A 25,625-nucleotide genomic window follows, 5' to 3' on the forward strand; every position below is an offset into this window, starting at 1 on the left:
CGAGAAAGTCGGTGTAGTGATGACACACAACATAGCAGCAGCGTACACAAAGGACGGAAGTGATCAACATCACACGTCCCCTTGACGAGGCGACGACCCCAAGCAGAACAGGAACTGGGAGGTGAGGTGAGAAAGCAGGAGAGGAGAAAGAGAGCGTGGGGGGAAGGAGGGATGTTGCGCATGGATCTGTCTGCGATCGTGGATACGCCGAGCAAGTATGTGCCTGAGGTATGCAAGCGCGCTGCGACGAGGTGGAATGGAGCACAGAGGGACAGAGGATGTAGAGAAAAAACTTACGTGGACGTAGGCGTTGTACTCGTGCTTGATGTGGTTGGCGTATTGCTAGTCGAAGTTGTGGTGGGAACGCTCGATGACGAGGTGAATGTTGTGCTCGAAGAAGTACTCGATGAGGTTGGGGTGGTGGAGGTCGAGCTTGTGGTGCTCGATGTCGAACTCGACGTTGTCGACGTTGTCGACGTCGACGACTGTTGAAAAGGGATCAAGTTCAAAGCAGAGTGCCAAGGTCAGCTGCATGATTGACCCAGGAGGCAGCCATGGTGGCTACGCAGGGGTGAGGAGCGCATCGCAGTGCCTGAAGCAGGCTCCAATTGTGATGTCAGAGCAAAGGCATGTGGCCCTGCCTCCCCTGAAAGCTGGTAGAGCACCGAGGCGATGGATGCTGTTGGCAAGATCGGAGCTTGAAGCTTACAGTGGAGACGGGGGCAGATGTGCTCGAAGTTGTTGGTGCAGATGTTGAGGTCGAACTTACACTCGTCGAAGATGCCGAGGACGATCTAGGAGCATGAAAGAGAGACGAATGCATGTGGAACAGTTAGGTCAGTTTCGATGTTCGCGTGCAACTACTGTGTGAAAAGAAGAAAGACCAAGAATACTTACGTCGATGATGTCGATGAGGAATCTGTGGAAGTGGAAGTGGCAACGGTCGTGGTTTCTGAGGAGCGCAAAGTGGATGTGGAAGCCGAGGTTGCAACCGAATTGGACGTGGAGGTGGGTACGTTGTCAGATGTTGGTGTCGTGTCAGCCATGGTTGTGGTGAACAGAGCGGTTGGCGAGACGGGAAAAAACGAAGATGCGGAAGAGCGGGTAAAAAGGGACGGGAGAGAAGGGGTAGAGGTGGGACTGGAAGACGGAGAAGACAAAGATGCCTGCCTCGAGATTGATTTTGACGCCGTGGAGGGCGACGAGGAGTCCTGAGACAGGCTTTCACTCGAAACGACGTTCGAGCTCACTCTGAACGAAAATGACCGGCGTAGTGATCAACCATGTACCTCGTTTGCAGACCAAGCTAGGCGCTGATCAGTTCAGCGACGACTGAGCCAGCCACCAAGACGGCGTCACGGATACGACGGCGTAATAAAGCGGAAGCAACGAGACGCGGACGGTCGAGCGCGCACAGAGTATGCCCTCGACGAAGAAGAGGTGTAAACAAGGTGATGGCGAGAGAAGAAGGGCGAGGTGACGATGTGTGTGTGTCGAAGAGAGAGAGAGAGAGAGAGAGAGAGAGAGAGAGAGAGAGAGGACGGTGGGATGAACGGTACAGTCCAAAGCCGTACAACGTCGGTGGGATAAAAATGGAAAAAGGTGACAAGGTGGAAAAGGGGAGTGGCGGAACGGTAGGGTGATTTTTTCTCATTTAAAAATGATAATAAAAATTGGGGGGCAAGGAACGAGAATCGCAACGAGCGGCGCGATCGAGGGTAATCAGGGCATCAAAGGCGAGGTGGTGGGCGGCATCGCGTATACTTACGGACAGAGCCATCCGGAAGAAGGATGGTAGAAAGGATAGGAATGAGTTGAGTGACCAGGTCCGCTGCAGATCCAAGTCACAGCGCAGCAAAAAGGCAGACAGAAAAAGACAGCGTCGAGATCGGTGCCGCCGATTTGAACACACAATCCAACCAAACCCCATTCATTGGCGGTAAGATCGCAAGTTATGCCGAAGAATCCAGTTACCGACGAGCAGACAAGGAAGCGGAAAAGCCGTTCGCCGCCAGTTCCGAGAGAGCACGCAAGCGCAGACCCAAATTGGTAGCCAGAACAGCGACGAGGGCAGGGATCAGAGAGAGGCAACGGGCAAAGCGTCACGCAAAAAGAAAAGAATCCGTAGCGGCGTCTTTGTCAACATTTGCGTGATTTTGGGAAGGATTCTCAGAGACAAGAACCTCCTTAGATAGCAGTCGAGCTCGAAGCAAGCCAAGTTGCTCTGAATCGACGCGATCTACGAGCTCTTTCTGCAGCCCAAAGCTGCAAAGTACCTTGGCGCTCCGATTCGATCAAGACGAGACACGAAAGCCGTCGAGAAACTCAAAGCGAAGAAAGAGCAAGATAAGGGGACCGCTCAACTCGACAAAGCATAACCTAGACGCAACATCCTAAAGATCCAGCTGATGGGCCATGCAAAGTCTACGCGGCCAACCACTTGTACCGCAACATTCATGGCTACTAATGGTGGATAGACTGATTGGCCCACTAATTGGAACCAATGCAAGGTCATGATGGTCACGAGGCTGCTTGGCAAGCTGGACCAACATTTAGACCAGAGGACAATATGGGTCGGTATAGGCAGCAAGCAGACGGAGACGACTGGTCGTCGTTAGATCGACCACGAGGATGTGGTGCAGACAATCTGTTGCCGTTGCCAATGGGCCGGGGAATGGGCATGGTGGGGATGTATGATTGCACTTACCCATCTTGTCAAGAAATGATACTCTGCGTGGTGTCAGGCAGGTGATTAGCGGACGGGAGACAGAGGAAGCAGGCTGGTCGTGGCTGAAAAAGCGTCGGAACCGGCAACCTTGTTTGTTGTTGAGCTAAGGCGTAAGGTTGAGGTTGTAGAATGAATGAGTGATGAATGTGCTGTCTGCAATCGTGAATATCGGCAGTTCGCAGACAGGGCGCCAATTTAGGACCGAAAGTCTAGTTGTTCCTGCGGGATGGACGGCGATGTTATGCAGCTTTTGGCAAGCTGGTCGAGGAAAAGCAAGCGAGTTACAGAAGGTGCAGAAGGGTCAGACAACAAGGACACGCGGAATGTGTGATGTTCAGTCGTGAGTGGGATGATGGAGTGTGGGAAAGCAAAGGAGGGTAACAGCTTTTTGCCGTAATTTGATAGGCTAAATCAGTGCGGATCATTCACGATTGGCAGCGCAAAACGAATCACGAATTCTGCACGCTGTCTCTCGATTTGCTCGGAAAAATGAAATCAAGCATCGATCGCCTCGCCAGCCTCTGATTTATTGGAGCTGTGCTGTACACAACTCACATTCGTGATTTGTGATGCCCAAACACGAGACGGTCTGTGTAATCGTGAATGTTTCGTTACATTCTTCTGCACCGCTTTTACATATTAAAATTATAACTAACTAGATGAGGGTGAGCAACTGCGTGTGGCTCGATAGGAAGATGCAAGCTCCACACACCATCCAGAAACCTGACCGGTTCGTTATGACCATAACTACACGAATGCCAATGAGAGCAATTTGAACAAGCGAGCATGACGACCAAGTTCTCTCTGAACCTTGTGATTTGTTGGCTGTTGTGACGGAAGCGAGGATAACCCTATTTTCTTGGTTACGATCCGTGACTGCATGCACAGCGTCGCAATCGAGCGTCTGTGCTCTCGCTTTGGGATTCACGATTTTCGAGAACGCACTGTGAACTCACCACTACACAATTCTGGGTCACGATACTCGTGACTAAACATGCCTGGTTTCATCATTCGTGATTCGTAATTTGAGGGTCCTGACACGCGAGAAAAGAGGGCTTCAACCATCGGATTCCACTAACAGCTTCGTTCAGATCATCAAGGGTTTCCTCCGATCGCAAAAGCCAATCTCCCGATCGATTTGAGTTTGCTCAGACTGCCTGTTCCTCTCTGCTCCGTAACTCTGCAGATTGCATGCTAAACTATCATCTGGCATTGCCTGAACGGATCATGATCTGGCAACTCGATAGCTCGCTCTCAAACGAGCGCGCAAATGCTGACCGCCTGTCAGCTCAGCGACGTTCGAGACACCTTTAGCCACGCATCGCTTTTGGAATTCGTCTCTGTCCATCAAATTACCTTGACACCTTTGCCGCACATTCTCCGAGATTTCCAGTGGTATCAGCCGAGCATCTTCGTCTGGCTGACAAAAGTATGCTACTGAGAAACGAGAACCACTCTCGGACTCGCTGCGGGGCAGCACCACTCGATGCTGTGTCGAACGGAACATTCCGGCGCTCCAAAACTCCATCGCATCGCCCACGTTGACCACGATGCATCCTTTTTGAGGCGGAATGTCAACCCACTGGCCCGGCTGCATTTCGACTTGCAGCCCACCAACGTCCTTTTGAAAGAGTAACGTGCAGGAGCCGTAGTCCGAGTGAGAACCAGCACGGATGCTTGTAGTTGCCGATGTGTCAGTAGATGAATCGCAAACGGCAGTCGGAGGATAGTGAATCAGCCGCAATCGATCATGCTGGCCATGATGTGAATCGGCAAAGTATCTCGTAGGCAGATCTATCGCCTCCGCAAAGCCTGCTAAAACTGTATCGCAGACACCCTTGCATTTTTCGATGAAGGTCGCAATCGCTTCTCGATGCTGTGACAGTGTTGGCGGTAGCGTCTGTGAAGGCGGTCGATACTGCTCCTCAACTGTCGACGATCCCCCTTCAGCTCGAGAGAGGCCAGCGAGGTAGAACGACTCTTTGAGATCGCCTTCAGCCTTGCTCTTTGGATCAAGACGCTCTTGCATCATCGATGTGTAGCCCGTATTGTTATTCCGGTCCTGGTGGCTCTGGCGCTCAGCTTCCGACTCATTTAGGAAGAACTCGGCACTTTGACTGAAGAGCAGATCGATTTCGTCCTGGTTGATACCATGGTGGGTGAGGTAGAAGAAGCCGGTCTTGACGACGGCATCCAAGATCCGTGCACCGAGGGGTGCTCCAGCGTCGTCGCTATGGAGTGAAATGATAGGAATCGGAGTTGCTTCGGCCATTCTGATAGCAAATGGGTTAAACTTCAGCGGTCCGCTCGGCCTCGATCTTTGGAGAAAAGTAGAAGAGACAGTCACGAGTAACACAGTGACAGCGATCAAGCAAGAAACGTTGAGCAAACAGAGGTAAGGTCCCTTGGAACTGCGCTTTGTTTTAGTTTTTCTGCCTCAACAAGCAACTGTGCGCCCACTGAATTTCCCGGTGGAAAAGCCGGCCTGATACGGCAGTTACCAAGCCAATGAGATCAATTCAGAAACCACATATCTCCTTGGAGCCAACGTCGCTCCCGACCATCGCCACGCCTACTACTCGCGTACCTCGCCACGCTACTACCTCTGATCAGCATTGCCATCTAGCGCGATGACAAATCAACTTCACGTAGTGGTCCTCGGCGCTGGAGTGCTTGGACTGACCGATGCCTTTGAGCTGCGCGAACGCGGCTACAGAGTGACCATCCTCGCACGCGATCTACCTTTCGACTCTTTCTCCCAGACCTTCGCCAGTCCTTGGGCTGGAGCCAACTGGTGTTCCTTCGCTACTCTCGACGACAAGCCAGCACAGCGTCGAGACGAAATCACGTTTAAGAAATGGCTCAAGCTTCACACGCGTTTACCAGAGGAAGTAATGGCAATAATGGAGTTTACCGATATCGGCCTCACCAAGCGAGATACCAAGGATGTATGGTTCAGCAACCTGACTCCTGAATTCAGCGTCCTGCCAGACGCCGATGAAATGGGAGCGCATGCAATCAAGTACAAATCTTTTACTATTAGCGTACCGCTGTACACGCGCTGGTTGGTGTCGGAGTTGACTTCGACCAAGCCCATTCTCCTTGATGCTACGCGAGCCGGTCCGCCAGTAGAAATCCGACGATGCTCCACGCTAACCAGCTTATCCGCTGTACGATCACTCGTACCAGGCTGCGATTTGGTAGTCAATGCGACAGGCGTAGGAGCGGCAGACTTGGCCGACGTACGCGATCCCAACGTCTACCCAATTCGTGGACAAACCGTTCTTATCAATGTACCATCCTTCGCCTCCCCCAATCGCGCTGCTCGCTGCGTTATGAAGCTCTCCAAGCCCAACGCCTACTACGTCATTCCACGAGCAAGGTCTGGGCAAGTCATCCTCGGTGGAAGCTTTGAACTTCGGCAATCATCCACCACCCCTGATCGCAACTTGGCGGAAAGGATCATGGAAGAGTGCGCAAAGCTGGTGCCTGAAATTGTACCCGAGGGAAAGACATGGAAAGATATCGACGTTGTTTCTCACAATGTCGGCTTGAGACCTGCTAGGGAGAATGGGGCTAGGGTTGAGTTGGAGAGGTTGGGAGGAAATGGGTTGACGGTGGTTCATTCGTATGGAATCGGTCCGGCAGGCTATCAGGCTAGTTTTGGTATCGCAAAGGAGGTGGCTGATCTGGTGGATAAGCATGCTGGTCGCCAGTCGAGGCTGTAGGTAGGTCACATACAATGGAGTGAAGAGTGAACCCCCTATTCTGTGGTACATTGAGTCTGTTCAGTTTCATCTAATCGAGTCAAGCTCAAGCTCGAGTACAGGACTGAAGTGAGGCAACGCGCATCACACCGTCTCGCGCACCCCTGAGCGCATACATACCGCCGGAGTGCGGCATAAGAAGGCTCGTCTTGGGCTACCTTACCTTGAGGAGCTTCTCCAAAGCACGCTGAGCCATTCAGCTTCGAGCTCTGGACCCTGCACGTTTTCCACGTGGTTTGCGCAATCTGAACTTCTTGCGCTGTGGCTTGGCTGCCAGTCGACAGCAAAACTCACAACATAACATACGTGATATCTGTTTACGGTCGTGTGTACGTGGTAAAAAGAAGAGCACATCCGCAGATCAGGACATTGAATGTGAAAGAAGTGAGGACCGCTCTGCAGTCCCGCACTTTTTCGTTTCTAACGAACGCAAAGGAAGGAGACAGACATGCCCAACGGTACCAGACCGCAGCGTCGAGAGCACCAACAAAGGAATGAAACAGAAGTGAGTGGGCGAAGAAGCCCTGAATGGGAGAATGAACTGCTACGAAGCGAGAGACGACAAGACTGAATCAGACTTCTAGTTTGCGTAGGCGTAAGATCTGAAAAGCGAAGTCGGGTTGTTGCCATTGCTCAGACGCTGCGTCTCGCTGACGCCCTGCAAGTTCTGAATAACTGCAAATGGAGCCCAACCTTTGATCCAATCTTGACCATTCATGTAGGTGGCCATTTCGTTCGCGAAGGCATCGGTCTTGCTTTTATCGCACTGGTTGGACTCGGACGAGAAATCTTGGCAAGAGAACTCGGTAACCCAAATGTCTTTACCAAAGGTCTTGTACCAATCCTGAAGGTATTGTTTGAAGTCGTCGCTCGAAGTTCCGTAGTAGTGAATGGCGATCGAGTCAAGCTTGTTGAATGTGTCGGGGCAAGTTTTTTGGAAGTTCTGGTACCACGTTTTACCGTCGGGCGCGTTGGTGGTTGAAGGACCCATGAGGTACCATCCCTTCTCCTTGAGTGGCAAAAGGTATTCCTCGATCAGCTTGCATCCGTCCTGCGGGCTGATGTCGGATTGGCCCTTCTGATTCACCTCGTTCATCGCCATGGCACACTTGTGCTGGTTGAACTTGGAATCAGGATTGTTGAGAACATTCTTCTTGAACGATTCGACGTTCCTCTGACCCCAAAGCATGGGGCAGTACATGAGCTTGTCCACAGGAGCGTTGTCCCAACCAGGGGTGGAATCCCAGGAGTAGAACCAAGAAACCGAGCCAAAGTCAAAATTGTTGATGGGCATACCGTTAGAGTTGGCCCAGCAAAGACCCATCTTTCCACCCGAAGTCTTTCCGTGAGCCGAGCTGCTGCTCGACGACGAAGAAGAAGAAGATGAAGATGAAGATGAAGAAGCGGCAGAAGAGTCGTCGGATGAAGAATCAGACTGAGACTTGGAGCTGGATGTAGAGCTCGATCCAGAACTGGCAGGCGACTTCAAGTTTGTCTCGACCTGCTTGGCCTTATGATCTTTGGAGTGGTGAGACGAGGAGCAGGTACCGTGAGCGTGATGCTTGTGGATGTGTCGGCGAACGACATTGGAGCTCTCAAGGCTGGACGCCGACACCATCGTGGTGCTGACAACGAGCGCTGCAAGCGCGAGCGAAGTGGAGAAGTACCTCATCGTGTGTTGTAGAGATGCAGATCACGAAACAAAGGGAACGGGCGTGGGGTCAAGGCGAGAAGAGGAGAAGACAATGCTGCAAAGATACACTTGCGAGGGTCGGAGGTGAAAAAAGACAGAGGAAGGTGAGGTTGAGTTGATGGTGGTGACCGTGACGTAAAAGAGAGGAGCAGAAAGACTCGTCAACACAAAACCTGCTTGTGCTTTGAGACAGAAATGTTTGCACAGCCGAGGGCTTGCTTGTGCGCAGACGGGGACAGAAGATGATAGAGGGGAGGCAGTGGGGACGGGGATGGAGAGGAAGGAGGAGAGGGAGGGAGGGAGGAGAGGATATGTATCAATCGACAGGGAGGCAGGCGGGCGGGAGAAACTGAAGCGGCGGCTTGTGAGCGGGCAGCGGCAACAGACAGCAGCGGTGCAAGGGGCTCACCATGCCGCATGGCGTCGATCCTTTCACAGAGACGCGAGACGGGCTTGAACTACAAACAGTGTCGATCTCGTGGGCGCAGGCAACAGGCTCAAGGTTGTGGTCTCGAGCAACAACTTTGAGTGCGCCGATCTTGATGCAATTTCTGAGGCTGGTCATTGACAAATTTGGGCGACAGGCGCAGACGAGGGCGGTGCAGCATCAAGACGTCGCCGACGTTGTGTGCGCAGAAGAGAGGCATTTCTTGCATACCAGCGTTAAAGAGGGCGGAACCAAGATGCAACGGAGCTTCTCAAAAAAGAGGTGTTGTACAAATCGTGAATGTGCACAGAAGGCTGAGCTGGCAGTCGCATCTGCACAGGACGCCGTGATGCTGCAGTTAGTTAGTGAGTGCGCTGGCTGAGCTTGATCAAACTCGCCCAGCAAGAAGAGGATCGTGCCGAGTGCCTGTCCCGCCTGCCGCTGTGTTGGCAATGTTTGCAGATGCCATCCTGTGTTTGACAGCACCAAAACGCGTCTGCCTCTTTGGTTTTCAATTTGACATTCACGATTCGTGATTGAGCGTTTTGACCTTGCTCCTGGAAAGCTGACTTAGTCTCGGCTGACACTGGCTCGTGTCTCTCGCTAAGTTATTTCGATTTCATGATAAGCACCATGTTCATGATGAACCAACACAAAAATGAGCCCGACGTGTGACCACGAGGCCCTAGCATCGTTCACAGAGACCCTGAACATGTTTGACGCTGGGTCCAGTCGGTACCAGCATTAGTCTGACATGTCTAACTGCCGTGTCCAGATCCAGATCGTTAGTCAGCGCAGGGAAATTTACGGTTGTAGGTCTGTGGTCGTGGATGCGTGTCGTCCACGGTCCGCTGAATTGAAGTGTGCACGGCAGCAAAGCATCTTGTGAGCTACCGGCATAATTTTCGCCGGCGGCAAAGGTCCAGTAGTCACATAGGGAAGAGGCGTATCGTCGTCATGCACGCAGGACCACTGGACTGCCACTCCAAAGAGGTGCGGCACAATCAAGAACCGAGCGCCGTGAGGCTCTGGAAGGGATCGCAGACATGCTCGGCAGACCAAGTTAACTAAACATGAGTGGCCAAAATGGGGTTCATCAAGAATCACGAATGCGACTTGCGTCTCTCAGTCAATCCGTGCATCTTACGTCCGATAGAAGTCACGAGCCTTGAAAGACGAGATGATCGCCGATGAGATCTTTCCTGCTGCAATCGATCTGAGTAAGTACTGCCCTGATTCCCACGTGGCGGTTACCTCGAAGGTGCAGTTCGCGTGGGTTGATTTTTGTCGATCGATGCCCTGATGTGACTGATACTGAGAGGCTGGACCGGGGTCAAGACTGGCCCGAGTCGCTTGTGTTAGCAGGCGGAGATCCATGTTGGTTCGCTGCACAACTGTGACAGCGGGAGTTGAACGTCTTGATGGTACCTTGACACATGTAAATTTTGCTTGCCTCCTGAAGAAACCCTTGCTGGTGAAGACATTGCGATGCTCATGTCTCGTCCGATCCCAATCCCTGCAAGCGAAGACGATTGAGCAGGATATAGAGGACGAGTTTGGGCATCAGCTCGACGGGATGCACGGAAACGCGGTGAGGCGCACGCCGTTGAATTTGAACCATGCTTTGTCTCCGTCTCGCTTGAAGATCGAAAGCGCCGCCGACGTTTTTCGGAGCCCGATCATCATGCGCGGTCTTCTCTAGGGTGAGAAACTTGCTACATTGCCTTGAAACCCAGGGAGGGCATTTGACATTATGCTCACATTGTTGTTACGCCAAAGTTCGAGCTACGAGCCTTGAACGGCATTGGCGAGGTGCGCCCTGAGCACGACACAGATGAGCAATCGACCCTGCTTCTGGAGACACCACGTGCGTCGACCCGGCTTGCTTTGATCTTCACAAACCATTTCGAGACTTGCGAGGTTTCACAGACTCGGCACGGACTCAGCGCCGTGCACAATGGCTGTTTGTTGCCCAAGACATTCATCCGCTCGTCGGAGAATAGAGGAGCAAGGGAGGCGCGTTCATCTGCTTTGTTTGCTACGCAGGGTGTCGCAGCCTCGGTCGTGGGTGCTTTCGTGGATTGACAGGTGCTGACACGCTTGCAGCACCATTCACGATTCATATTTGTTCCTCCTCGCTGTTGCCAGCTGTGAGTGTTACTCTCGGCTTGCGATGCAGCCTGTGAATCTACCTCTGGTCTGGTGAATGCATTTGTTCTGTTCACGTTGCGAGGCTCTAGGTGTGTGTCGATTAGGGTCGCTTTCTGTCCGCTGAAAATCGACTTGGTCAAAAGAGCCGAACGCCGGCTTTGAGCCGCTGTAAGCTACTCTGTCCAGGAACCTTTTCTTGATTGTGGCAGCCTCTGACGCTTGGGCTTGACGGGCACTTAGACACGGCGGACGAAGTTTGAAAGATAATCACGAAATAGAAAATTCAAATTATGATTCTGATTCTGATTCTGATACTGATTCATGATTGGCCAGACCTAGTTCGACTTGTTGACTGAGCCTTGCATGCTCTTGTTGATGTTTGAGATGTGTTTTGAACCAGGAACCTCCTTCCCCGCGAACGTTCAGGCAAATGGGTAATTCAAATGATCAGAAACCCAATACAAAAAAACCCCCTTTTGAATGACTACCCATGAACTAACGCCCTCGCTTTTGAAAGCCCACTCTAAGCGAGTATTCCCATGTCTCTTGGACCAGTATTTTCTGGTGAAATTGTTCCATCTCTGCGTCTAGTCCCCAATCACGAATCGTGAGACAGCAAATAGGACACAAAGGCCAACTTTTTTCTTTTTTCTTTGTCTTTGGTGCCGCGTCAGCTGGTAAGATACTGCTGGTCTTAAAAGGTGACTCGGTTGTCAGTCACATTGCAACCGTTTTCGCTTGGCCTGCTAATTGTGTTTCCGTGTAGCCGTGCAATGCCCCGTGCTCGCGTGGCGTGACGGGCGAATCTTGCTTCTGGTCCTATCTGCATGTGCACATTCGTGATTGACTCCTCCGACCACTTTGCTTTTCTCTTGGCATGGTCTGCGATCGTCGATACAGCGCTATACAGCGTCGATGAGAGGAGTCGTTCCACGTTGGGCAAGGTGAGACATTGAGAATCTCAATAAGTTGAGCAGCTGGTAGCGCGGACGACAGCCAGCTGATGGGGTTTGTATCCTAGGCGAGACAGTAGTAGCAATACGGCCTAGTCTCAACAAGAGCTCGGCACGAGGCAAGAGCTTTTTTGTTTTGCCCCTTTGCATTCGATTGACCTTTGATACTCCGCTCGCCTCTGGCCTCTCGTGGGTTTCGATACCTGCGACCTCGAATCAAATGTCTCTGCCTGGTCGCCCTTGCGCCTGTCGCCTGCCCCTTGGCAATATACCATCAACCGAGCTCTATCGTGTGGCAAAGTGCCAAGCCAATCTGTCAACGGCTTTCTGTTGCTCAAAGAGGTGTGGCACTGCTCATGCACTCGGCACTGCATCTCTTAGCGTTCTTGTCAACTCTTTTTCACAGCACTTGGTTGTATGGTCGTAGCCAAAGGTTGAACACTTGTTTGGATTAAGCACTCAACACCCCGCAAAACTATATACAACACGCGGTCGTTGATTGAGACTCACCCCGTCGTTCCCATCGCCATCTTTTCTCTCTTCCTCCTCCGCCTCCAGACTCGCTCGCACATCTTTTTCTGATCAACTAGAGAGTCGCTTCACCCCACCTAATCGCATTACTGCTCTTGTCAAGATGCAGGATAAGGAATTTGCCTTGGCCAAGTCGCTGCTGACGGCATTGTCTGGCCGTGCACACACCGAAAAGCACGCCGACTCCTCATCTTTCATCAAGGCCAAATACCAAAGCTCGAGCGCTGTCAAAGCCAGCAACAGCAGTCGTCGCCACCGATTCGACGACAAGTCAGGCCCGCCAGCTCCACGCGGCTCGCTCACTCAAGACAAGCTCTCCTACCTCGACTGGCGTCTGAAGCGTATCAACCAGGTCCGTCAAAAGTCGGAAGGCACCATGCATTGCTGGATCGACGGTCGTGATACGATCGGACGCAACTCGATCGATGTTGCCCCTTCGTGTCAGGTCGCAGTGCAGTGCCAACGAGAGGTAGGGTCGGAGCGATCATTGGCACCAGCATCAGCATCAGCGGCAGCAGCAAAGGCTGCGGCATTGGCACCTAACACCATAGCCGCCGTGATCGCCTCGGAAAAGGCTGCAGGTCTTAAGGCACTCGAACATGGTCTTGCGGACGACAGCATGCTGGCATCGATGCCTCGCCTATCGAAGCGCGACTCAAATTCCGGCTCCGAGATGTCTGGCTCATCGGACCAACACGCCTTGGAAGCGCCAGCAGCCGGACTTGATGCAAGTTCGGATAGGGACGTTGGCGGAATGTACTTCACGCGGCCTCGAAAGTCGTTTCTTGCCAGCGTTGGCTCTCGCTTGAGCAAGAGCAGCAAGAAGTACGACGGAGCCTCTGGACTCGCATCCAAGGTCGAAGCCACTTCTCATTCGACGACGGCGCGTAGGCATCGCTCTATCGCTCGCATCTGGAACCGTTAGGGCAGCATCATTGCTGACTTCCTCTCAAGCATAGCACTTTTTCGACCTACTTGCAGTGCGGAAACAAACACACCACCTCTCGTCGTCCTTACTATGATACCCCAAATTTTATGTGGAGTCTTGTCTTCTCCACTTGTAACCTCAGCCCTCCTTGGCTTGACCCTTGCTTTGGCGAGAGGCAGGATTGAAATCCTGTCCCGCTGACGCAGAAGAGGCTGCCAAAGTTCGCTCATGCACATTCGTGATTGTATTTATATCTGATAATAATTATCGCAACAGAATCGAGTGGGTATTGAAACGAGCTACAGTGGTCAAGTTGTTCGTAACGACCTTGAATAGAGTCTGCCACTAAGTCCATGTACTTGGTGAGCTCCAGCTCGAGCATCGAGCATCGCGCAGAGTCGCGAGTTCGAAGCGAAGGCAGCCAGCGCTCGACCGTAAGTCACAAAGAGTTGGTTCGGAAGAAGCCGGGGTCTCGTTGTAACCTGAGCAACCCGACACCCGACACAAACTCGCCAGACTCGTGAACCGTGAGTTGAAGATTACAACCCGAGTCTAATTGGTTGTCTAGACCTCCTTTTGGTACAGTCGCGAGTGGTTAAGCTTCATGTCCGTGACTCGTGACTCGTGAACCGTGACTTTTCATGAAGTGCAACGCGCAACGTGCAAATTTTGGCTCTGTGTAAGATTATCTCGATGTTCAACATAATCACGAACAAACGAAAGTATGAAGAAGAACCGTGACCGTGAACCCATTCGTGATTCGTGATTCACGATTCACGATTGTGATATATTTTGGGTAGGTGCTGGCAGGAGCGATTCATGATTCCGGCTCTCCCCACAAATCGTGAATCGTGAATGCCAAAATGATCAACAGTGCTTGCTGCGTTCAAATTATGCAGCACACAAAGGAGCACGCAAGCGAGAAGCCTTTCGATTTCAGCTTCAACTTCTCCGCGTCATCTCGAGTCACAGTCGTGAGCGCTTTTGGTTTTGGTTTTGGATATTTTCGTGATTCGTGATTACAGTAACTTAATGATCCTTTCACGATTTCGTACACGAACGGGCGTACCAACCAAAATGTCAAGTCAACGTCACTCGGCAGCTGAATCCTGCCGCTGCATCTGGAATTAAATCCGAATCCGTTTGGCGGCACAAATCAAGATCTCCTTGACTTACAACTGTACTGTACTAGTCTCTTTGCGAGAGGTAAATCTGGGCCTATCGATCGCAACGAGCACACGAGCGACGGCTCACAGATGGGAGTGTTTGCCCAAAGGGCAAACGAGGAATGAGGATCAACGAACGCATCGTTGGACGATCGATCTTAAACGCCTCGAGAGACACTAGTTGGTTGATCAAAGGGTCTTTCTCTGCTCGCTTAGAGTGGGCCGATCCGATCGAGCTTGCGAACTTTGAAAAAGTGCGTTTCCCATGTACACTACTGTACTGTACTGTACTGTACTGCACTGCATGTGCTGTACACCTGTCACAAGTCATGAGAGGGTGTCTTGCTACCCTCTCAGTCAAACTGTGAAAGCTTACACACTGGCTGCAGACCATGATACGGACAACAGGGGCGCCTTTGGGATAGCATACATCAAATACAAGTCTTCGCATAGAGGTATGTGGAAACGATGTACACAAGTAGACAGTATGCGGAAGCACGCCCCGCGCTCACTTTGGCGCAGCAAATCAAGCATGCAAGCGTTTCAACTCGGCACGTTTCGCGGCAGTCCGCTCAATACGAAGCGACAACTTTCTTACCCTGCTGCTGCTCTTCTGCGCCAGTCAGTGGGTGGCGGACGGGTGGTACAAACATATTCTGCACATCAGAGGGAATTCCGCATTTGAAACTGTCAACGATCCGTCAGTCCACCTGGCCAATGTCGATGGTTCTTTTAAAGCTGACCTCTTCATTCTGCGGTGTATATCATCCGAAGAGACGGTTAAGCACCACGCACGATTCTGTCCTTGACAGCTGCTCTCTCGTTCGATCCACAGATTTTGCGATCCTGTCATCTCGTGCTGCTTTTTTATTTTTCTTTCGAATTTTCCGGCCTAGGCACAAGGGCAGAGCACAGCAGCAAATCCTCATCCTCGTCCTTTCCCATCGATCCAGGACAACGGTCGAAGCTCCGGAATTGGACATCTCGCACAGATCCTTTTTACACCGCCTGCCTGCCTGCCTGCCCGCCCGCCCGCGTTCCTCGTCGTGTCGTGCTTCCGTCCATTGGTGATTCATCCAGCCAACCTGACCTCCTGACTAGATGAATTCAAGGCTGGCTTCGAATCCGCTTGCAGTCCAAGTCCGTAACTGAGAGTAGGCCTTTCTTCCTGTCGTCCATCTTGCCTTCCATCGTCCCTCCTGCCCTCTTGTGACGTTCAGCAACCCTTTTCTGACAAACATTCGCGATTGCTGTCGGCGTCGCAGACCAGCGCGATACATCACTACCAATACCACTTCACTTAAATTTCGACCCTCGAACAGATCGAACGACGCTGAAAGCAGCTCGTGAAACAAACCAGCAAATCCATCGCGAGTAAGCAACCTCGTCTTGGCGAGCTCACTGACTTCTCCCTCGGCGAGCAACTCCGCATATCACAATGCGCCGACCTTACGTGGAGCCTGGCCACCGCTCTGCTCGTCCAGGTATTCGCCATAGATTCCGTGACCAGGGTCCCGACCGAAAGGGCCGCGACCCACACACACTCACTTCCAATCGCGAAGGAGGTCGTCCCGCACGTCTTGCCAGTGAGGGCGAAACCGACCAAGACGATTTCTACAGTGACAATGACGAACAAGGCTTTGTCACACAGACCGACGAAAACGCCGTCACCGCCAACGAGGATGTTGACAGTGAGGAGGAAGACGACGATCTCGACGACGATGATCTTCTAGACGACCGAGAAGAGGAACAAGAAGAAGCCCGTTCGGCTCGCTCCGTCACTCGAGCTCGACCGGCACCTGCTATCCGTGGTGCTTACGTCAATGAGCAAGATGATGAAGACGATGGCGATGACGATGACGATGACGACGAAGACGAAGACGAAGACGACAATGACCGCGACGTCGCAACGCCGCGGAACCACAGTCGAAGCAACCTTGCTGCTACGCCCCATGGCCGACCACGAGCTTACTCGCGCTCCAACAAGCTTGCTCCCGAAGAAGAGGACTGGGCGCTCAAGGGCGAGGCCAAGCGCCGCAAGGGAGGTGTCTTTGGAAGACTGAAGCGTCTTGGGCGCAAGTCCAAGGGCACAGACGAAGCAACCGTTCAATCACGTCAAGGCGCAAATGCCGATGTTGTGCTCGGACGTTCCTATGGAGCCGTTCGTGAACTTCGCAGCCGAAAAAGCCACCTTGGACAAAGGCTTGATCCGATTGCCCCCAATAGAACCCACGATCGAGCCTCCTCCCGAAGAGGCGCCGCAGCCGCCGCCATCTCTTCTGGTGTAGCAGCAGGCACCGCACAATCTACTCGTCTTGGCGGTAGCAGTCGCAGCACTTCCGACTTTGACAGTGAGCTCGGCACCGCTCGTCCGGGCTCCCACATTCGCGCACGCCAGCCTCCATCGGTCATCGCCAGTGACGACGGCACGGATCTGGCCCGCACGGACGGGATGCCACTTGAGTCGTCGGATGTTCCGCCCCGAACCCCCACTCCGATCGCTCTACGTGATACCGAGAACGCCCGCTCTCCTCAGCTCGTAGATCCTTACGCCGCTCCGGTTGTGGCCACGGAGGCGCACGGGCGTTCCAAGTCGATGACTGAGAGCGTTCAGCCCAGCGTTCTTGACGTCAGCGACGCCGCTTCTGTTATTCCGCCCTCATCGCCGTTGATTCCCGTCTCGGGTCCGCTCAGCCACAACGACGCCGTCGTCCCCAGCCAGCGTGCCTCGATGCAGTCCGTCAGAGACAATGAGATTGACGAGGAGACCATGTCGCGCTCCCGCAAGCCAAGCATGGACCTTCGCGCCGCCGCTGGTGGAGCCCTCGGTGGTCTCGCCGCCATGATCGGCTTCGACGCGCTTCGTGAGAAAAAGAACGGCCTCCCCCCCAAAGACGAGCCCATCTCAATCGCATTGGGCCTCACTGCACCTGACGAGACTGTTGCACCAAATGCAGCTGCAACATCTACAGCCGCTGCCGAAACGGCTATCCCAGCAGCCTCTCTCGAACCTGGCACCACTGCCTCTGACGTCACCATGCTGCCAAGGAGAAATCGTCGGAAGAGCAGTAAGGCCTCCGTGTTACCCGGTGTTGCTGATGAAGAGCTTGCTCCTGTAGCTGCAGGAGGTCGCGTCGACGCGGAGGACCCCTCCGAGCTGCCATACGTTGTCGACGACCAAGCTGCAGAAGATAAACCCGCACCAGCACCTGCACCTGCCATCGCTGCTCCACTGGCAGTCGGGGCTGGCCTCGGCAGTCTCGCTGCTGCAACTGGTATCGCGACTGGCTCCGCCCGAGATGGCGAAGACGCCAAAGACAAAGGCAAGAAGAAGAAGAGCAAGAAGAACAAAAAGAAGAAGACACAAGCTCTCGCTGATGAGGAGCCCGTCCTCGCTGTGGCTAATGCTGCCCCTGCTAGTGGGCATTCTGAAACGGTTGTGGTTGACTCGGCCCCGGCGACGAGAGCGGCCATCGTACCTGCCGTCAACAGCGAGGCTACTAAAGCTCGGGACTATGGTGTGCAACCCTCCGTGACCGATGGCTCTGAGTTCGCAATGACCGACGACCAAGTTGAACCTCCTTCTGTCATCGAGCCGCTCGGCGAGAAGCGCGGATACACGCAGCGCGACCTCCCTGCTGCTGCCGTACCCGTCGCCGGCGCTGGTGCTGCTTCTCGAAGGTCCAAATCTCAGAAGCTGGCTAAGGGCAGTCGTGGCGTCGAGAAGCTCGCCGCTGTCAACGAAGACAGCTTCGTCTACCGTCGCGACATTCCTGCTCCACAAAAGGGACGATATCTCCTCACCCCTAGCGTCGCTCCCAGCGTTGCTGATCCACTGGATGCCGGGCGTATCCGCACGGCCAACTCCAAGGGTTACTGGCTCACCCAGGACCTCTCGCCGCAGCAGACGCACTACTTCCTGCGCGAACTCTCCCTACGCGAGCTTCGCTGGGAGCTTGACCGCGCTTGGCTGCTGACCAGCTTCGAGAAGCCACACCGCCCCACTCGACGTGCTCCCAAGAACTTTTCCGAGGTCGAAGACGATTCACGCATAAACGATTTTGACGAGTCGTCCGATGAGGATCTGCTTGCAATCGACGAGGACGAGGACGAGGAAGCCGTCTTCCGTCGCGGTACTCAGCTTGGCATGCTCTATAGCCAGCCTACCATTCCGGACCTGCCGCTGCTGCGCTTCCTCTTCAAGAACGCCTTTTGCACGTTCCCGCTCTTTGTCGCGCCCGAAGACAAGGTGAATCAGTACCTCGGTGGTCCGCCCGACAAGGCCACGCTGGCACGCGATTACTTCTTACACGGCATCTTGCCACTACTCCGTGCTTTCCAGTCGCGATCTTTGAGCGCCCGAGTCGATCGCCACGGTGAAGGTGACGGAACGCCTTTCAGTGCAGTTTCGACTACCGGCTCGCTGAGACACCTGTTGACCAAGTGGGCATCTCGCTACATCACTGCCATTCTCCGTGTCGGACCTGGCGATCCATACTTTGACGATGACGAACCGGTCCAAAAGGAATCTTGGCCTTGGCCAGCGTCCAACCTCTTACCCCCCGAAGCCTACCACGCCTTCCGCAAGCCGCTGGATCGACTCAAGTACGGTGGCTACGAAGTCGATCTCGTTGGCGTCCGAAGGCAGAGCCCCACCGAACGCGACTACATCATACGTCTTCGACGCCCCAATGCGCCCGATCAGTACGTAGTACGCAACGATAATGACTTTGAAGAGTACCGACGCAACCTTGTCCAGGATCTGAGTCCGTTCGCCTTTGTCAAGCCTCTGCCCCGTACACACGGTTTTCCAGACGAAGGTGAGAGCGATGTTGAGGACATCAGTCCTTACGGCTCCGGCTCGGAGCGCTCTGCCAGGTTCAATGCAGCTGGTCTGGGCTCTGCTGCGCTGTTCAAGGCGCCAGCCGGACGCAGTTCGCCAGAAGGAAGAGGCTTGCGTGGAGGTGGACGCGATGGCCGAAGACGCTACAGCTCTGCCAAACAAAACGGACGACGTGTCTTGGGCCGCGACGCGGGTCGCGATGCTCCCTCGGAGTACGAAAGCGATGTGTTCGAAGACACCGCAGATGAGCGCTATGTGGATGAAGACGATGATCGGTCCGAAGCTACGCTGCAGCCGAGGCGTGGTCTTCCGCGCACCGGAGGTCGCGGCGACCAAGATGGAGGTACGCGTAAAAGCCGAACCCCTCTGCTCGACAAGGGTAAAGGCTCCTTGCGCCGTCTTACAGGCAAGGATTCTCAGCCCAACTCGCGCAACAGTTCTCTCCGACGAAAGGATGGGTCCAAAGGATCACAGCGCCGACCTTACGCTGGTCGCGTTCCGCTTGCTCCCGCGGCTGCCGCTGGCAAGCTCGAGCGCGCCAACGGCTCGTTGCGTCGGCCTCCCGCTGCCGGCGCGATGGACTTTGATGCTAGACGCAACAAGCTGCGAAGCTGGTTGCGCGACACGCTCGCTGTTCGTGAATCGGGCCACGCTAACGAAACGCAAAATTTCCTCATCATCGGTGGCTTCACCGAACGCCACCTGCGGCGCAGCGACTATGAAGACATTCAAGAGCGACACAGAGAGGACAGGCTTCGTCGACGGGAGCATGAGCGAGATGCGGCCGAAGCGGGCGATGACGTCCACGACCTCCGCGAGGTGCGCGACGAGATCTGGTTCGACTGCGTCGAAGGGGATGGCTTCCTCAAGATGTACGATGCGCTTCGCGAGACGCCAGACTACGCACGCTTGCCGCTGGGATACCAGAAGATGGTCTCGTGGGGCAATTTGCAGGTTGCACGCTGGTTGTACGGCGTCTTTGTTGCAGGTGACGAGTCTCGCGCCAATCTGGCAAGGATGCAGGACGTCTACGAGTCGGTGCCCTGGAAAAAACTCGCATTTGCGATGAAGTCGCCTGTGGGCCAGATGTTGCGTACTTGGAGGGACCAGTTCCTGCGACGAAGCTTCCTGCAGTCGATGCTCCACATCATGCTCGAAGACGAACCCGAGACGATCGAAGAGGACTTGTCCGAGCTGCGTCGATTGATCGGGTCGGAAGTTATGTTTCAAAAGCTACGTGTGTTTGTTAACTCGCCGGACGACCTCAAGCGTCTCATCCGACAGCACGCGGAGAAGGAGGAGGTTCCGCTTGTCGCTGCCATCGTTCGTGGTTCGGAGCAGCCCAAGCTGAACAAGGTCGAAGTACAGCGTGTTATGGATGCTACGCAGTCTTACCAGGCATTCATGAAGACGCTTCCTTCGATTACCAAGAAGAACAATTACACGGACCCGGGCTACCGTCTTATCGTTGACCTTCAGCGGACGTTGCGTTTGCTCTCTCTTCAGCGCGATGGTGCGCAAGTTCGGGGTATGCTGCAGGATCCTGTCATCGCCGACGCGCTTTCCATCGCGTTTGAGCCGCTGATGGAAGAGGTGAGGCGTCTGCACAAGGTCACAGGGGTGGGGAATGCCGTGATGGACCTTCAAGCCTTCCTTGGACGACTGCTGGATCACCTGACTGGCCTGCGTGCTCGCGTGATGGATCCTCTGCACGCCGTCAACGGCATCGCCGAAATCCTCGATGATGCCGCACCTTCGTGGTATAAATTCCTTCGTTCGGCAGCCGATTCTACGCCTACTGTGTTCAGCTTCTTCGCCTGGTTCCGTCATTTGGCTATGACAATTGGAGCGGGCACGGATGATCTTTCCCGTATCTGGACCAACCCTCCCGCGTCTGGCGCTGAAGACGATGCTGGAACGGAAGGCGGTCAATCGATGGATCCGAATCGCGTGCCTGATTACGAGGGCGCTCTGGACGCTGATACGATGCGCGATATCAACTCGCTCGCCGAGCACGGCCGTAGGAAGCGTAATCGACAGATGGAAGTGGCGTGTAGGTGGGCGGCAGGCGACACGGAGGAGCACCATCCGATTCAGATCCAGGGCGACGGCAAAGGTAGAACAAGGACGGAACCTTACTTGCCGAGAGAGACGAGGCCGCCGAGGAGGGCGCCCGGTCTGGACAGATTCAGAAAGTCGTTCCGCGAAGCTGTGTCGAGTGCTCTTGCTCGTTGACGCTCGTGACTGCTGCTGCGGCCGTAGATACAGTTATGGACACTGCTTTCAAGCCCAACCTTAAATTTACATGGACAGTTTACAGAACAACACTTTACTCTCTTTTTCTCCCACTACTTTCTTTTGACTTGACGCTCTTGGCCATGTATATACTCGTGCTCCATGTTTCGTGTGAATAGGTAGGATTTGCAATGCTCGTTTCGGATTATCTAGTAAAGGGTTTTTTGTGAGCATGATTCGTGGTGGCGATGGCAGTCACGTTTGGATCAAGTATGGTGGGTACATAGCCGTGAAATCGCAGAACGTGGCGGAGGCGTGGAGGTGGGTTGGTTGTGTTAGGCCGCGTTGTTGCACATGCACCCCCGCACTGATACGCACGCCATGCACATGTGGCATATGTTACGGCAAGTGAGAGTTGCTTAAATGACCCGCTTTTTTGCTTCTAATAAATTCGTGATTCACGATGTATGTGCATATCGAAGCACGAAGTCAAGAGTTTGATAAATCGGGAATACTTCAGCTCACTCGTGACTCCGACCTGAAACTGTCCTCGCTCAATATGTGGTGAGTCGGACGAGAAAGACCCGACGAAGCATGACGTACGAGACCTTATCACGAAGAATTTCAGGCCATAAGGTCTCGGCGTAGAGAGTACATTCCAGATTTGGTGCCACTGTTGACTCACAGACGAGTTGTGTCTAGCGCGGGATTCAGGGTTTGCACATGTGGAGATGGGGTGTTCGGTGAAACATGCACTGGCATGTCAGGTCACATCGAACATTTTGATTTGGGAACACGGTCGTGGGTCACATGATTCGTGATTGTGTTGAAATGCTTGTAAAGGGAAGGCTCTGACGGCAAAGCCAAAGTCTGCGAATAGCGGTAGAGGATGTCAGGGCTGAAACGCAGCGATGTGCTCCTTGGGTGAATCGACTAAAGAACGCTGCAATGTAGATGGAAACAACAAACTGAGGATGCTGCATCCATGATCGTGCAAAGTCTGTAACAAAACCTGTGCAGAGTCCACCGAGGTCAATGGAGGCACTGAGCCTAAACTTTCAACGTAGCGCAAGGGAGGCAATCAATCACGAATACTTCTGCATTTATCGACCGACTTGTTCAGGCTAGCACGGCCGAATGACGAATTGCGAATCGCGATGCTGAGGCTGTAGTTGCTGCGCTCTGAAGCTCGACATTCACGATTGGAGAACTTCCATGGGCAAGTCGATTCCATTTAGCTCAAGCTACCACCTGGTCGATCATGGTCAAGACAACCTCGATCGACTCTCACTTAAGCTTCAAGATGTGCTGATATTTCAACACCATGTTCGTCACCAACGACGGACGAGTTGGATCTAAGCGCATTGCGCAAGTTGCACGACAATCACGAGCTGCAACAGCACAGCAACATTTGCACGCAACGACAAGCCTGACTCGACCAACGAAATGAATGTGGGGCGAACCAAACAGTGATCTTCAGAATCGTGGATGGGTTCTGCGCATTTCAAGTTCGCTAATCGTGTGCCAGAAGATGTGTGTTGCGGAATCCAAAGATGTCAAGGTTCGCGCTCCACTTTCCTCCTTCAGAGCAGTCTTGAGTGCACAATCATGAATCGTGAATTCACCGATGCACCGATTCTCCGATTCTCCGATGTGGCGATGAAATGACGTCTCTCGGGCGTCTTCAGAATCATGAACAGGTTGGTTATCAAGAAGTTCTCACGCTTAAGGCTTCGCTCCTTTCCGGCGTTGCAACGGGTTCGAGCAATCACGAATAAAGAATCACGAATCTGGCGTCATTTCGAATCCTGGCCAAGACACGGGGCAAGGTACGAGCCGAAGGATACAAGGTCGCTGAGAAATTGGCCGCTGGAAACTCGCGTTCCTCGCCGAGTGCGCTAGTTACTTTGCTCAGTGACACCACGCTAATGATACAAAGGAACGCCGCATAATTTATTGCGTGAATTATCAGCTCGCTTCGGCAACAAGAGGAGATGGGTATGATTCTGGCATAATAGAGTCAATGATCGAAGGCAACCGAGCCGAAAACGGCAACGATTTCTGTGCTTGAACCCTGCAACCTGTTGGCGATGCAGGTCCAAGCGTTCTTTTGTTCCTTACACACGCTAGACACTCAGCACGTTGGTGCCGAACAGAGAGCCTTTCCTTTGCCTGTCCGAATACTCGTGAATATGCTGCACAGTTCTACATAGAGTGTCATCGAGGCTGACCTCCATAGATCCGGTCACGAGCTTGACGGCTCGCAGAAGCCGCTTACTCCCAAGCAGCACGACTTGTTGGCATCACGACAGCATCCGCGCTACGCTTTCAAGCGCCGAAGAGCACGCTGCACAAGAAGCGGGTCATCCGACCCAGTGGCGTTCCAGGCTGGCTGAACACTTGCAGACGAGTTGGGTCGATGATGAGAGAAAACGAGCGCACGCTGCACTCACGCCTTGCGTCCGATGAAACACTGTTGCTCGAAAAAAACGTGTGCGGTATTCTAACTTTAATGGACATGGACCAGAGCAATACACGATTTGCCAAGCGCTCCTCCAGTGATGATCCGGCCGTCGATAGCTTCAGTCATCAACCCCAGATGCGGTGTTGCCTTTCCGACTACTGTGCCAGACTGCTTCGGAGGAGCGACATGGCAACCACGGGGGCCGAGTCTGTGTCAAATGGGCTCTACCACCCTATGCTGAAAACTAACTATAACTTATCGTAATTCGTGATTCGGCAACGACACTTTTCCCAAGCCCGTTGAAAGTCCGCTTGCTGTAGCGTTGCCATTTCTCTGCAGTTTCGAATTCCTACATTCGTGATTCTTGATTGATCCAGACCCAAACAGGCTTCCATGGATAGCAAAGGCTTGAGGTTGCTGGCATTCACCAAGGGGGCAAGGGAAAAAGCAGCCTCCTTGCCTGACGATCATCCAGCCTTGATCAGCAGCCGCCGCTGACCTTTTCCCCTTGCCACTCCGCCTTTGTGTGCTGCAATACAAGAAGGCTTCTTTCGATTGATCGACTCAACCCCTGTATTTACTCCTTTGTCGAGTATAAAGTTTGATCCGCTTTGCCGCCACTGCCAAGTCTCTTGAGTACCACTTTCAGATCAAGGGGGCTGAATGGGTGCTCGCCTGCGTTCAACCTTGTGGTTGATCTTGAGCCTTTCTTTCTCCACCACAACGATTTGCCTGTACTCAGTTATCCTGATCATACTGTAGAAGCTTACATACATACAGGCTTGTGCGGCAGCAGACCAACGGAGTCTTGAACAGCCATGGAACATACAAGTCAAGGGTGAACGAGATGTATCGAGTTCGAAGCCCTGACTAAGTTAGTCAAGCTACGCACTTGCATAGCAAATGCAGCTTTGCGTGGATTTCAAAATTCCCCCCCTCCCCCCCAGCCAAGACAAAAAACGCCCGGCTTTCTCACGGTGGCTGTCACGCTGCTAAATTCACGATTATATTTAATTTAATCCGTCGGATGGAGTGTGGCAAAATAAAAATAAAAACCCAAGTCACACAGGTTCCTCGGCCATGCCCCAGCTACTATCCCTCCTGTGCGGCGTTTTCAATATTTTTTCAGTCTGTATTCCTATGATGTCTCATTATTAAATTGGATGAGAGTTAAGTTTGTCAGGCGGAGGATGACGGGTTAACACAGCCTGTTTCACACCGTGAACCGCTAGTAAAACGACAAGTACAGTATGGCGCTCATGCCTCTTGCATGCCTCCGTGCCGTTCTCCCACACTAACCTGAATGAGAGCAAGTCAAGGTGAGCTTCAGTTTGTAATTGATTTGTATCTGCGCCTCTGCCTTGAAACCTTGCTTGGATCTCGCTTTGCCTTCCCCTTTTTGACTTGGTTCGTCCCTCTGTCTGCCTTGTTTGACGACGAACACCTGGTGCATACATCCTGTGGATCGTCACACCTTGACTGCGCAATTCGATTAGTCAACAAGCTCTTCCATTGTGCCCTTGTCCTGTGCTTTGTCGCCTTGCTTTCGCATCCATCCTGTATTTTAAAACAAAACAAAAACTAAATCTTATAATTCTTATTTGTTTCGAATGGCAAGCAACCGACTTGGAGCGATCGTCAGCAGACATTCGCGATTGCCCTTACTGCTATTCTATTGCGCCGCACATCGAACACACCGACACGGCCACTCTACCCGGCACATTCACGATTGCTTACAG

At 53.2% G+C, this 25,625-nt stretch overlaps 7 protein-coding genes across 7 annotated transcripts in view; 3 read left to right on the forward strand and 4 right to left on the reverse strand.

The window, feature by feature from the left end:
- UMAG_15084 (uncharacterized protein) overlaps positions 1–2,711 on the reverse strand; it is a gene marked incomplete at both ends in the record, with an annotated part of 3,948 nt that extends 1,237 nt beyond the window's left edge. Inside the window, 5 exons of the mRNA XM_011393283.1 lie at positions 297–485; positions 770–794; positions 898–952; positions 1,769–1,831; positions 2,708–2,711. Coding sequence (XP_011391585.1) covers positions 297–485; positions 770–794; positions 898–952; positions 1,769–1,831; positions 2,708–2,711 — 336 coding nt within the window. The remainder of the gene's footprint in view (positions 1–296; positions 486–769; positions 795–897; positions 953–1,768; positions 1,832–2,707) is intronic.
- Positions 2,712–3,953: 1,242 nt separating this feature from the next.
- Positions 3,954–5,000, reverse strand: UMAG_05702 (uncharacterized protein; the record flags this gene model as incomplete). The annotated part of the gene is made up of 1 exon (XM_011393154.1): positions 3,954–5,000. The coding sequence occupies one exon, from the start codon at positions 4,998–5,000 to the stop codon at positions 3,954–3,956; it is 1,047 nt and encodes a 348-aa protein (XP_011391456.1).
- A 358-nt stretch (positions 5,001–5,358) lies between these two features.
- On the forward strand, positions 5,359–6,456 carry UMAG_05703 (uncharacterized protein; the record flags this gene model as incomplete). The annotated part of the gene is made up of 1 exon (XM_011393155.1): positions 5,359–6,456. One exon carries the CDS (start codon positions 5,359–5,361, stop codon positions 6,454–6,456), a length of 1,098 nt encoding a protein of 365 aa, XP_011391457.1.
- Positions 6,457–7,075: 619 nt separating this feature from the next.
- UMAG_05704 (uncharacterized protein) lies at positions 7,076–8,167 on the reverse strand (the record flags this gene model as incomplete). Its single annotated transcript, XM_011393156.1, has 1 exon — positions 7,076–8,167. One exon carries the CDS (start codon positions 8,165–8,167, stop codon positions 7,076–7,078), a length of 1,092 nt encoding a protein of 363 aa, XP_011391458.1.
- Positions 8,168–12,353: 4,186 nt separating this feature from the next.
- Positions 12,354–13,175, forward strand: UMAG_05705 (uncharacterized protein; the record flags this gene model as incomplete). Its single annotated transcript, XM_011393157.1, has 1 exon — positions 12,354–13,175. One exon carries the CDS (start codon positions 12,354–12,356, stop codon positions 13,173–13,175), a length of 822 nt encoding a protein of 273 aa, XP_011391459.1.
- A 2,607-nt stretch (positions 13,176–15,782) lies between these two features.
- UMAG_05706 (uncharacterized protein) lies at positions 15,783–21,422 on the forward strand (the record flags this gene model as incomplete). Its single annotated transcript, XM_011393158.1, has 1 exon — positions 15,783–21,422. The coding sequence occupies one exon, from the start codon at positions 15,783–15,785 to the stop codon at positions 21,420–21,422; it is 5,640 nt and encodes a 1,879-aa protein (XP_011391460.1).
- A 3,618-nt stretch (positions 21,423–25,040) lies between these two features.
- UMAG_05707 (uncharacterized protein) lies at positions 25,041–25,343 on the reverse strand (the record flags this gene model as incomplete). Its single annotated transcript, XM_011393159.1, has 1 exon — positions 25,041–25,343. The coding sequence occupies one exon, from the start codon at positions 25,341–25,343 to the stop codon at positions 25,041–25,043; it is 303 nt and encodes a 100-aa protein (XP_011391461.1).
- Positions 25,344–25,625: the final 282 nt, after the last annotated feature.

This window comes from Mycosarcoma maydis, chromosome 16 (genome assembly GCF_000328475.2).
Source record: "Mycosarcoma maydis chromosome 16, whole genome shotgun sequence".
NCBI lineage: Eukaryota > Fungi > Basidiomycota > Ustilaginomycetes > Ustilaginales > Mycosarcoma > Mycosarcoma maydis.